This window comes from Natrix helvetica (assembly GCF_964273705.1).
Source record: "Natrix helvetica genome assembly, chromosome: 1".
Classification (NCBI taxonomy): domain Eukaryota; kingdom Metazoa; phylum Chordata; class Lepidosauria; order Squamata; family Natricidae; genus Natrix; species Natrix helvetica.
The window spans coordinates 129,914,604-129,928,103 of NC_138548.1; the positions used below are offsets into that span (position 1 = coordinate 129,914,604).

The following is a 13,500-nucleotide window of genomic DNA, read 5'->3' on the forward strand; positions in this document are numbered from 1 at the left end:
TATCTTAGAAACTTTTTCTGGAAGTGTCCCAATCTCCAGGGATTTGGCAAATACAAAAGAGGGTGGGGGGGAGAAAATCTTTTCTGTTGCATGTGTGAAATCTGCTTGTCCAATATTAGATATCACTCAAGGCAACTTACAAACAAGAGGAGCAGATCAGAAAAATGAGAGGGTACCAATACTCAAACTGCTTCTGTTTTCAGCACATTTGACCACACTAACTGTTGAAACCTGTTAACGCTTAAACCAAATATGTCCCTTATGAGAAAATTAATCAACAAACTCCTTTTGAAATCTAATGATAAATCATTCTTTGTTATTAAATCTGATACCATCATTTGCCAATTTAAAATGAGCCCATGTCAGCTATTGTGGTCATGTTCCTCCCATTCCTTCATGTTCACAAACAGGCTAAAAATTCCTGCTTTCATGTTCAGGGCAGCTTCCCATTAAATCTGAATTTGACAGTCAATGTTCTCACTGTGCCTGGTTAATTAAACTTAGGATCTAAGCAGCACCTTAGACCACAAAAGTCAAACATGCTAGAATAACCTAGAGCTGCAGCCCCAAACCTTTTGGGGACCAGGGACCGATTCTGTGGAGAAAGGTTTTTCCGTGGACCGGGAAGGCGGGGGGGGGGGGGCATGGTTTAGCATGCTACTTGCATCCCGTGGCTGGCCCTTCACTTGTTTGCGCAGCGCTGTTGCTGGACCAGGGGTTGGGGACCACTGATCTAGAGTTGTCCAAAAATGGAAAAACTGCTGGGATTTCAAAAGTTAAAGTTTCAGATCTGTCACTTTTCCAGGCAAAGGAAGATGATTTGTAGGCTGAAACTCGTATGACTAGAAATTAAGATTCAAAGACCAGATAGAATTGTTACATGAACATAATTTAATTGCACTGTTATCTCTTCTGGTTTATTTTCTATAGATGAGAGATATGTACACATAGACACACCCCTTAATTGCTTTGAATTGTAGTAGGCAGGTTTTCAGCGTACAGGTTATCTTTGCTTACTGACCACAGTTGGGACCAGCAACTAAATGGAAAATCATCTGAATGCTACACAGTTATTTCCCATTCTGTCAGTAAGCAAGCCACCAAGGTTGTTAAGCAAGACATCTTGTGACCACAATTTATGATTTTACTGTTGTGTTCTCCATTAACTCCGCTTACTGGAAGCCAATTGTGAACAACACAAATGGCAATCATATGGCCACAGGATGTTGCAATGGCTTTAAATGTGCACCAGCTGCAAAGCACCCCAAAGGACGATCACATGACTGTGGGACATTGCAATGATCATAATGTGAGGACTGGTTGTAAAGCTGTTTTTTTATCATCATCGTAAGGTTCAACGGTCATTAAACAAGAAAGTCAGTATGTGAGGACTACACCTGTATGTATATTTACTATCTATCCATGTCAGTATGAAGAACCTGCTCTTAGCTAACTGCAGGATAACTGCAGAAATCTGGGATCTATAGTCAGGCCTAGAAGAGAAATCTGACAAAATGTCAGAGAGACTATATAGACACAATAAAACATTTTCCTCCTGTCTGAACTGAGCAAAATAATGGATTGTAAAAAGACTCACAGCCTTCCCTGGAAAACGCTGAACTCATACCTTGAATAACATCTTCTTTCTGAACTTCTGTTTCATCATCATCATCCAAACAATAAACTGTTTCTTTCTGTATATCCTCTTTTTTATGAGTCTTGGCATCAACAACTATCCAGGATTTTTTCACATGTTCCTCTGTGAACTTGGAACCACATTGAGAGAAAGAAAAAGAAGGTGTTTAACTTTAATTTATGAATAAAAAACAAACCTCACCTATTAAATTTTACTGCCTAGAATTACAGGTGACAGAATAATGGAATGATCTTATTTAATAGTATAACTTTCATTGATTACAAGGGATCAGAGCATGTCTATAAAGCTGACTTTATTATACTGCCTAAATACAATATATTTATAAATGCGAAAAGTTTTCCAAATGAATTAAGGAAAACTGTTAATTCCTAATAGTTTCTCAACTCCAAGGCATCTGATTTCTCCAAATTAATATGACATTTAGAAACCAGATTATGAGTTTTTGTCTGATTTATTAAAAATGCCTGCATTCTAGCTGTCTCAGCTATTCCATTTAATACTTGAACATGCATTTAGCTCAGATCAGTTATTCTGGCAATGTCTGAATGTGAAACTAATTAGTCCTCGATATGGATATTAGTCCCATTTTACTTGGCAACTCTGTTGGACTGTGTCCAGCTTTGCTAATGCTGGATTAAAATGAGTTCTAGTCACTTACTGTTTTGTAGGCCACAATCCTGATAGACAAGTTAGAACCAATTGTAAGCTGGCAGGGCCATGGCATAGGTCTCCGTTCAACTTTCTTAAACATTGAAAGACGCTCCAGACTCTCCCTTTAATAAGCAAACATGGAGGAAATGAGACTCAATTAAAAAACAAGAAAAAATTCACAATGAGCAATTCTCTTTGCCCCATTTCCACCAAACTATTTGTTAGGCATTTATTAGCTGTCGCAGTCCCAAAAACCACACCTAAATTATGGTCTAAATATTATCTTTTCAGATTGTCTCACACAAGGGATCAATCACTTCTCCATCTACTCACTAATCTCTGGGTTAGAACTGACATATTTTTCCTGGGTAGAAATCCGACAAAATCCTCATATGGCAGCAAATGCAATGCCTCTTCCATAGAGATTATTCACACATTCAGATTCCATTTATCAAGTCCTATGTATGAATGCACATTACAATACTAAACTTGTGACATCAGGTAAGGATCCATCACAGGTGTCAAACCTGAAACGTCACGTTGTTGTCATGCGACGTAGTGTGACTTCCCCCCCTTCGCTAAGCTGGGTGTGGGCGTGGCCAGCATATGATGCATGCGGCCCACAGGCCGCGGGTTTGACACCTCTGCTCTACATTCTCAGAGTTTGTGTCTTTGATTAACACAGAATTTCAAGTAGCATCTGCCTCGTGAACACAAAGGGGTGTTCCACACTTCCTGCTTGTAAAATTACTCATCTTTTCTGGCTTCATCTCTAAAGCCATGTTTTCTGAATTCCCACAGTACACACTATGCTCAATAGTCCTTCTGCTGCACTTCAGGTTGTTGTACTCCCTCTGGTAAATGTACACTCTGGTGGGACATTTCCCTCTTCACCGATGCTACTAGTTGTCCTCCAGAGCCACTTTGCCATGGGCTGCTGCGTGTTGGCTCCTTCTTCTGAAAGAACCTTCCCCGAATAGAAATGGCCTCTTTTCCACACGTTTGGGCTCATGAAATGGTGACCTTTTTTTATTTAACCAATTTCACATAAATGTAACGAGGCAGTGCTCAACTCTGCTTGATGTCCAATAGAGAAATAGCCCATGAAAATGCAGCAAGGCAGTGCCATGTTCTCTACCGTAATACCATTCACTGTAGTTCATGGCATATTCAGGAGCTGTAATGCTAGCTTGTGACACCCAGGGCAGTGTTTCTCAACCATGGCAACTAGAAGACGTGTGGAATTCGACTCCCAGAATTCTCCAGGCAGTATGTAGGGCACCGATCCTCAAACTACAGCCTGCGGGTCGGAAAAGGCCCACCAATGCAAAGTATCTGGCCTGCGGAGTGGTGGGATTCAGCCCCGTCCCTTGCCCCACCCCTCACCATCAGCCTTATCTACCAGCAAGCATCCACTGCAGATGCACTTCTGGTTAGTTATTTCACTGGTTGAGCTGCACTTGTGATCACACCACTGCTGCCGAAGGTAAGGCCAAAGGATGCGGGGCAGTACCAGCTGACTGAGGGGTGATCTTGCCAGTGCAGCCAGGGCTGGTGGGTGATCCAGGGCTGGTGGGTGAGTAGGGAAGGGGCATGATTAGCAAGGACAAAGGCAAAATGGACTGCTAAATCACATGACCACCTAGCCATGCCGCCCAGTCACGACAACCTAGCCATGCCCCCCCAGCCGGTCCAGCCCCCCCCCAACAGTCAGAGGGACCATGAGTCGGCCCCATTTTAAAAGTTTGAGGACCCCCGATGTAAGGGAAGGTGTATTGAAGGGGTAATTAGGGATTGGGGTGAAACGAATAAGAGTGCTGCTGGCTTTCCCTTCTACGTTGACAGGATTTGAGGAGCGGGTTCCCCCTACCAATAGATTGTGAAACACTGGGGTGCTTCTTGCCAGTTTTGACTTTAGCTCAAGTGATAGCAAGAACAGTGAAATGGTAGTGTTTCTTCCCCCTTTTACTGTTGTAATGAAGCATTCATCAAGACCAAGCAACTCCTGCATGGAACAAGGGAGTGGACTAATGACCTTTATGGTCCCTTCCGAGTGTATGGTTCCGTGACAGCTGTGTGTTCACTCATGCAAATGGAAACCATACCTTGCCCTAGCAGAGGTTGGCAGAATAAAGACGCTGGGGAATCCACCAGTCAAGGACCATAGTAACTATGTTTCAGACAAAACACCTGGCCATCATCGCTGCCAAAGTGATAATAAACTCTGAACAGAATTTTTAAGGTTTCATTTTCAGCCAGGATTAGCATAGGAGAAAAGCAGCGGAAGGCTGTCATGCAGAATTATCCCAAAAAGTAAAATCTCTTTTGCGTTGAATTTATCTCCTGATGATTCACAGACACCTTTATGTGCTTTTCTTGGCGAGAGCCAACAAGTAGTTTGCCCTTGTCTCTTTTTGCTATTTTTGTCATGTTTTTTGGCTATGATTTCCCAACCTGTTCTACTTATATTTCTTAGCACTCTCCCAATCAAATACTAATTGGGCTGTAATATGTTTTGTATCCAAGCTCAGCCTGGCCAGCTACTGCTATTACTCTAACAACTTTATAACAAGAGGGTGCTTTTGTATGAGTGCTCACCGCTCATAGCATCCATAAATCTGGAAACTCAACCTGGCAGTAGATAAGTTATAAGGTGCAAGAGAGGAGAGTGAAGCATAGCAGGTAAGGAAGAAGAAAACTCTACGTATTCTTTTCTACATGAGTAATATAGCTTAGGAAAAGGAGAAAAAAACTTTCATTGATGCTACTGAAGCCTTGAGTACAGAAAACATACCCCCATATAGTAGAGTTCTTTTCACAAGAACTGGAGGACTTTTATTTTACCTGAAAGTATAAATGTCCTCCAGACCTTCTTCATGGTCTAATGAAAACATGAGTTTTTTCACCATCTGGAGCCCTTCCTTTTGCTGTTTACTTAGAACCTTTCCTGGAAAAGAATTTCTGCTTCTGCTATTATGCGTCCCGGCAGAGGCATTCTCATCTCTGTCTTCGTCATTCATTGGAAACGGCAAACTAAAGAAATAATTGAAAGAATTTTCAATTTACAACCCTGATTCGTCAGGAAACAAGTGAAATAACTTTTCTATTATTATTTTTTTTTAAAAGAACCTAGAAGGAAAATTGCAAACTGACGCTTTGAATGCATCTTTTGATATCACTAAAAAATAAAAATGTCATTGTCAAGTCATAGCAAACAATTGCTGCCGATAGGTATTGCCGGAGTATTAGTCATAGGAACTTGACTGTACAATTTCTTGGTAGTTTTCAAATGTTAAAGAATTCGTTAAAATAAAAGTGCACATATTTTCTTCTATGAGGAATTTATTACGGCATCAGAAATTCTATTTTGTTCTCATCTGTATATTAATGCCAGCTGCAAATCTATATGTTATAGTAAATACTCTTAATAGAAACTGGTGAGACAGAAAATGTCCCATCATGGTCAGTTCAGGATAATGAAAAAGGCCTTAAGAGAGAGAAGGAAATATATTTGCAACTGCTTTTAAGAAGACTGGATGGTACTTCTTTATCACTTTTCCTTTCCTTTCCGTTCTCTATTTTTTCTTTGCACTTTAACTTATTTCTTTTCAAAATTTATATTGTTTTCATTCTTTTAAAAATTTCTTTAACCAAAAATAATACGCATAAAAACAAGATAAAAGGATGCAATTAATATTGGACTAGTGATTATCTAGAAACACAGTCACATAACAGAAGCTTCAGGGAGAATATGATGAGCAGTAAAGCATTTAACCTTCCCTCTCCCAAAAAAACTATGTCCCAAAGATGATAACTTTCCCCATGTCCAAGGTACCAATTAAGAGGCAAAAAGAAAGAGATGCAATTTATATAGGAGTCATTCCTGATTTTCTAGTAAAAACACAGCTGCCAAATGAAAGATGAAGCTTAAGTTCTCCTAACTCTTCAATTAAATATATATCTAAGAAGACTACTGGGTATTCCTGATTTGTCAGAAATGGTAACCTGACCCATTGCATCTCACTGACTTATAGAAAATAAAACATAGACCAGAATGAGTTTCATTTTCTTTTCTTTTCTATTCATGCTTATTGAGAACTGAGTGTCACAGTGTGTCTTTTCTAAGCAGACTATATAATTCTGTATATTTAATATAACTGCCTATTATTTTCCACTACCTTGTGGCTTTTGAAGGTTAATATAATGTAAACATTATTATTAAGTGAACGCAATTCTCAGCATTATTTGAACTAAAACAACCTGTTTCACATACCTATGTAAGTGTGTATGAGTCACTACTTTTTTCCCCCCTTAATACTCAAAAATCTAGGGACAGAAACAATTTCCCATAACTGCCAATTTCCGGGCCTACATTAATAGCCAGAGCTGCCTGCATTCTGTACAAACAGGGAAAACAGTACAAAAATGTAAATAGGTGAGACATTTGATTTTCTGAATGCCAGCTATATTTTTTAAAGTTTTTTTTAAAAAATAATTGTTTGAAAAATAATTTGTTTGTTTGTTCTGAAAACTAACCGTGCATTTCAAGTGCCCAGGAAACAGACAGTTGGTTGACCTGTTATTCTAAGCACATGATTCATTTTGCTATGGCTTTTTGAATAAACTACAACAACTCATATAATATGCTAAGCCATAAGCAAGCAAATCACATTTGGCTTAGCCTGATGAATAAACCCAGCCACAGTTTATGTTCTCCATAACTCTTTCCCTCTGTAAATCTACTAAAAACAGAGTAAGGGTATGCAGAATAATCAATGTATGGAAATTCATTTAATTTACATATATAATTTGCCAAGATCAGCTTTCCTGGATTTAAGATTTGTTTGTTTTTATTGTAATTGGGACTGGATATGGCAAGCTGCAGTAGCTATTCCACAAGAGAGAAAAAGCACACAGAGCATGCTTTCTTGAATGCTTTCCAATCCTTTCACCAGGAGAGACCATAAGAAGTATCTGTGTTTCCTCCTGTGTAATTAACTCTACACCTTAACACTGTGGTTAAGTGAATCTGGCTTCCCCATTGACTTTGTCAGAAGGTTGCATAAAGTGATCACACTGCAACCGTCATAAATATGCACCGCTTGCCAAGCATCTGAATTTTGATCATGTGACCATAGGGATGTGCAGTAGTCATAAGTGTGAACAACTGTCATAAATCCCTTTTTTCAGTGCCGCTGTAACTTCATATGGTCACTAAATGAACTGTTGTAAGACTAGGACTACCTGCAATAAAAACGTTAAGACTGCTTAAGTTAAGAGTAGGAATACATTCTTTTCTGGTTATGCTTTTTCCCAGTTCTTTCTTCACTCACAAAAATTGAAGGGAGATGCCAGTTTTTTTCAAGTTATTTATGATAATATCCAGTTGATCTTCACTGAAGGGACTCCCAAGATCAGTAAAAACCTCAATGTGCCGTTTGTCATATTTTTTTCCTCTAAAAAGTAAAAAAAAAAAAAGCAACATTTCAATTACATGATTATCCACATGGAATACTGTGCTTCTTAACAGAAAGTAGTCTTATACTTCTATTGATGTCAGTCCATGTGCTTCAAAACTTAAAAAGTCAATATAAAATATGTTTAATTAATACTATATTCTCTGACTGTTGTCAATCATTGTCTGGAAGGGTAGAATAGGAAACTGTCAAAATATTAAATAACTAGTGAAAACAACAGAAGAACATGTTCTTACAGCCTGAAACACAAACTACTAACTTCTAGTTATTGTAAATCAGGATAGCTGAACCCAGATGAATGAATACTCCTCATCCTGACAATTTCCAAAAACATTTTGAGTTCACTTCCCAAAATTCCCATCCAAATGTTAGCACATTGTCACAGATCCCTTGGGCAAGACATTAATCTGACTGGCCGCTTTGTAAGATAAGATACTTCTCATGTTCAGTACATGTTTTGAAAAAAATAAAAAAAGTTTATTATTTAAGCCATTTCCAGGGTTTTTCTTGAATCTGTGAACAATGATTATGAGGAACCACTTATTGTGAGGAGTCTCTCATTGCCCCCATTGACCAAGTGGACTTATTTTTAACTTGAGGGGCAACTTCCAAAATATCCATTATGTATTAGGTTAATTTGCTAAGAAATTGTATGTGTTATTGTACAATGCTGATCCATCCTTACAAAAAGGGAGATGTTCACAAAGAAAGCGAAATTTCTCAGGCATTTTATTAGGCAGCGTATTATGTTTAAGTGGCCTAATAAAATGCCTGAGAAATTTCACTTTCTTTGTCAGCAGCTCTCTTTTTGTGATGATGAATTAGCTTTGTTCAATAGCATGTATAATTTCTTAACAAATATAAAATGCTGTATCCGTCTCCACTTCATCTCATTTGATATTCTAACTATGGAAGAATGCTGTTACAGCAGTTTTCAGAATTCTTAAATACAGCCATATACTTACATTGTTTCTTTCTGAAGCAAATCCATCGACACAATCAGCGCATCAAGAACTTCAGCATGTTAAGAAAAGATATTTTTTTAAAAAAATGAGATATTTCAAAATATGCTGGCCAGGATTTGTTATGCAACATTTATTGAGGGAAATTTTGCTCAGCTTCACAATCCCCAGCTTTGGTGGCTACAGCTTCTGACATCCTTCAGCTAGCATACATTGGGAAAAGCAAAATCCTTGAAGTATCCTTCAAGTAAGCAGAATTATTAATGTGTACAGTAAAGCAGGCCTTATGAATTGGATGTCTGGGATGGAGAGAATATTTAATTTTTTCTTCCTGTATGTAGCTGTTATCATTTTTGTTTCCATATTATACAGGAGAAAAGATAATTCAAATGCAATTTAGTATCATAACATAGTCAGAAACGTCAGAATTTCCTCATTGGGCAAAGGAGCTACAATGCTTGTATTGAACCTCTTCCTTCAGATTTACCTTTTTTCTCTATCAAAGGAAAAATCTGATGAGCATGCACTAAAGAAAACCAATTTTTATGAGACAAAAAGAGGTGGTTTCATGAGTGTCTAAGAACATGTATGGAATTGTAGACTGAAAATGTTACAATTTAAAATTCTACCAACAGTGCAATAAAAAAATGTCATGAATGAAGGCATGAATATACATGTCCTAGGATAATGTTGCAGGATCCAATCTGGGATTGGACCCCAGATTGGATCCAATCCCAGAGGTTTAATCTTCCAAGCTTTCAGACTCATGCTGGAGCCCATCCTCAGGGAACTTTGGTTCTACCAGAATGTGTGCTTTGGGCTATTCTGTGTGTAGTATTTTTATGGTGCCTGTTTTTTGTGTGGCTTTTATTTGTTGATTGAGGTGTTGATCACCAGCTATTAAATTGTTGGCTGTTTTGTTTCTGGATCTGGGCATCCACACATCACCCAGCAGCTACCATACAAGAACAAATCATGCACTGCAAAGATCACTTGGAGGTAGGACAGGGGGTGGGTTCCGGCTGCTGCTACTGCCGGTTTGCTCAGGGATGCACTGTGCGCGTGCTTGATGCGCACTACACGTGCATGCGCAGTGCTAAAAAAATGCTTCTGCGTATGTACAGAAGCAAAAAGCAAGATGCCACCGAGAGAACTGGTTCGGGGGCATTGCAGGCCGAGTTACTACCTACCTACTCGGCTGAACCAGTCCAAACCGGTAGGAACACATCTCTGAGGTGAGAGATAGTGCTAATATAATCTACTGGGTCCCCTGTATGTAAGACAAACGGGGAGGAAGCTAACCACCAGATTGCAAGAGCACAAGCCAGCTTTCAGATGAAGAGACCCAAACTCATTGGTAGCCTCACATTGCAACGAACAAGGACATACAATCAATTTCACAGCTACTAAGATTGTTGGCCAAAGAAATGATTGAAATTTCGCAGCTACTAAGATAGCCAGGAAAATGATTGAAGCCTGGGAAATGAGCCCCTTGTCAGTCAACAGGAGTTCTAATTTACCACCAGCTTATCAAATACTTAAGAGCTGAGGACTTGGCACAAGGAAACAACAGCCAACGACTTAATAGCCCGTCATCAACACTCCAATCAACACATAAAAGACACACACAACCAGGCACCACATAAACACTACACATCGAATAGCCCAAAGCATACATTCGAGTACAGAGAAGTTCCCTGAGCATGAGTCCAGCACAAGTCTGAAAACTTGAAAGACTAAATCTCTGGTCCTGCTAACCGACTCAGATTGGATCCTACGAAACAATATCAATGTCTATTTAATTATAAAGGTTTCAGATTTTGTTTGTTTGTTTAAGTAATAGAAATTCTTTGTCCAAATATATGCTGGACAACCATCTTCAGTGTTCAAAAAAGATACTGTCGCCTTGTTCAGAGCCCAGTGAAGTCAAGTTTTGTATATCTTCCAACAAATCAAAATCCGGAAGCATCAAGTGTCTATGCACAGTGATATGCTGGTACTGGTCCCCACTTGCAAGACTATTAGAAGTCCTCTCGGTGCCAAATAAAACCAAAGAAACTTCATCTTTATTCTCAGCAAATACCTATAGGTGATTGAAAAATGAAAGACAAATACAAGGAAGCAGTGTAGACTTTACCACAAAATCCTTCATTGCTACAGTTTCATTTCCTCATTTTATCAGCATCATATTATATATAAGCTTTCATGCTCAAATGCCAGTATATGGGAGGATGGAGAGTCAATATGTTGAAACAATTTTTTTAATCTAAATAATATATTTAAAAAATCTGATCTCATTGGGTAAGAAGTATTTTAAAAAAACAACACTCATCAGCTTCTGGGTTGTAAAACAACACATTGCCTTCTTTCTGCATCAAAAGACTAATAAAATAAATAATGTGTTAGGATGTGAAAGAAGGTATCTTCTTAGGTTTTAGCTTCGTTTACTGTATATTTCAGCTTTAGGTAACTCCGAGGAATGAGATACAAATGCTATGGTAGAAGAAATGTTCATGAAGCACATGCACCTCCCTCTCAAGTGGCTGAAAAATGTCAATTTCCCAGCAGCATTTCACATCATTAACCCAGAAGAGGCTTGAGGCTAGGTTTGAACCAGGGCTTTCAAGGACTGGACCGTAACATACATCCGGTTGTACTGTGCCACATCACCCCAATAAACATATTTTCAGCTAAGCACTGCAAGAAATGTGCAAGAGCTTCATGCAAGAAATGTGCAAGACAGCCTTTTCTCCAATTAGTCTTCCACCCTCTAAAGTGGAATACTGATACTGAGGTTTTCCCAACATCGTGGCATCCATGGCAACAGTATTCCTTGACTCTCTAGAACAGGGGTGTCAAACTCACACCGTCATGGTGGCGTCACATGATGTCTCGGGACTTCCCCCCCCCCTTTACTAAACCGGGCACGGACATGGCCAGCACGTGACGCATCCGGTCTGCAGGCCAGGAGTTTGACAGCCCTTCTCTAGAACAATTCATTGATGGCTTCCGAAAGTGATAGCCCATAGCAAAGTTACATGTATTACAGATGGCACTTTGCACCGGCAGGGTTGGCTAGAATGTATAAAGATAGATCAGCCAAATGTTGGAAATGTAACCAAACACTGGGTTTGTATTACCATATGTGGTGGACATGTCCCAAAACTAAAAAATACTGGTCGAAAATGTACATGTCTGATTGGAAAAAATAACAAAGAAGCATAATGAACTGAGACCCATTTCAGTTGGGCATCCTACCGGAAAAATACAACAAAAAGACTATATATTTTATTCTACACGTACTGACCGTGGCTAGGATTGTATTTGCACAACAGTGGAAGTGTGAGGAGATCCCGCCAGACAAGAGGGTGATTCAGAAAGTAATGGAATGTGCAGAAATGGACAGATTAACGCTTATTATCAAGGATAGAGAAGAAACTGAATATTTTTTGACGTGGGATGTATTTTATCAATGGCTAGAGAACAGAAACAGATGTTAGGAACGAGGAGATATAAGAAGAGAAAATGTTACCCTGGAGATAAGTTTATGATGACATTATTGTAATTATCTTGATATATAGTTGTATTATAAATGTTATTGTATTGAATAGAACAACAAAAGTGTGGCTAATGAACTCTCAAATAATTGTACCCAGTTCACATAATTTGATGGAGATGAAAAGTATTATAAATAAAATAAAACATTAAAAGAAAAGAAGCCATCTATTACAGAAACAAAAATTTAAACAGACTTGCAGTCTGTAGTGATTTCTTGTTTATAACTTATATCATTATTGGTGTCCTTCTTTTACCTGTCGCTGCACAAACATTGTCATCACTTTCTTGGCTTGTTCAAAAGGAGACTCTTCTCCAGGAGCCGAATTGCTCATTGAGAAACCAACATCCATGCATAGCACCACAGCCGTCTTTGAGGGGGGAAAGGCACAAATATAGATGGAATAAGATTAGTGACTAGTAGATGACATAATGCAAGCACCTACACTTAGTCTTTGTTTAGCGACCACAATTGGGACGGGTAACTCGGTTGTTACCTGAAGCAGTTGTAGCTGCTTATGATCTTACTTCAACTTCCCTTTGTCTCAGAGACTTGCAAAGGCCATAATGCAGGCACTGGTCACAATGTCATTTTTCCATCACCATCGTAACTGCAAACAGTTGTTGTATGAGGCAATTGCTGAACAAGGGGTGTATTAGTGTTTGCTGTATCTTATTTGTGGTACGCAATGAAATTTTCTTGGGTAACAATATTTTAGATATATACATGCCAGGTACAAAAAGCCCAGGTCCATAGTGAAGGTTCAATTACAATGATTTATTGCTAAAAGGCCTATGCTATTCTCAACTAATGGTTAGCATCTGCTTAGAATTAAATAAGGGTCAACAGAATTCAAGGGGGGTTGGACTTAGTCTACTTGTGAGTATGTAGGGATTCTTGGCTGATCCTTCTCTTAATTCTGCCCTCAGCTTCTGCCACTGGTTATCCTCTAATACAGTCCCATTGCAAAGAAAGGTACACCGCTATAAGCGACTTAATTAATGACCATTTTTTCCACACTTATGACCTTTGTAGCATCTCCATGGTCGTGTAATTGACATTTGGGTGCTTTTGACAACTGGCTCACATTTATGACGGTTGCCAGTGTCCAGGAGTCATGTGATCCCCTTTTTCGACCTTCTGACAAGCAAAGTCAGTGGGGAAACCAGATTCACTTAGCAACCATGTTACTAATTT

General features: G+C 38.9%; 1 protein-coding gene across 1 annotated transcript in view; it reads right to left on the bottom strand.

The window, feature by feature from the left end:
* The window catches only part of XRCC5 (X-ray repair cross complementing 5), a 61,220-nt gene that overhangs the window by 45,031 nt on the left and 2,689 nt on the right, over positions 1-13,500 (bottom strand). The window contains exons 2-8 of the mRNA XM_081938152.1: positions 12,560-12,673; positions 10,647-10,830; positions 8,751-8,799; positions 7,642-7,764; positions 5,153-5,341; positions 2,316-2,430; positions 1,628-1,766 (exon numbers count right to left, since the gene is read on the bottom strand). Of these exons, the coding sequence (XP_081794278.1) occupies positions 1,628-1,766; positions 2,316-2,430; positions 5,153-5,341; positions 7,642-7,764; positions 8,751-8,799; positions 10,647-10,830; positions 12,560-12,673 (913 nt within the window). The remainder of the gene's footprint in view (positions 1-1,627; positions 1,767-2,315; positions 2,431-5,152; positions 5,342-7,641; positions 7,765-8,750; positions 8,800-10,646; positions 10,831-12,559; positions 12,674-13,500) is intronic.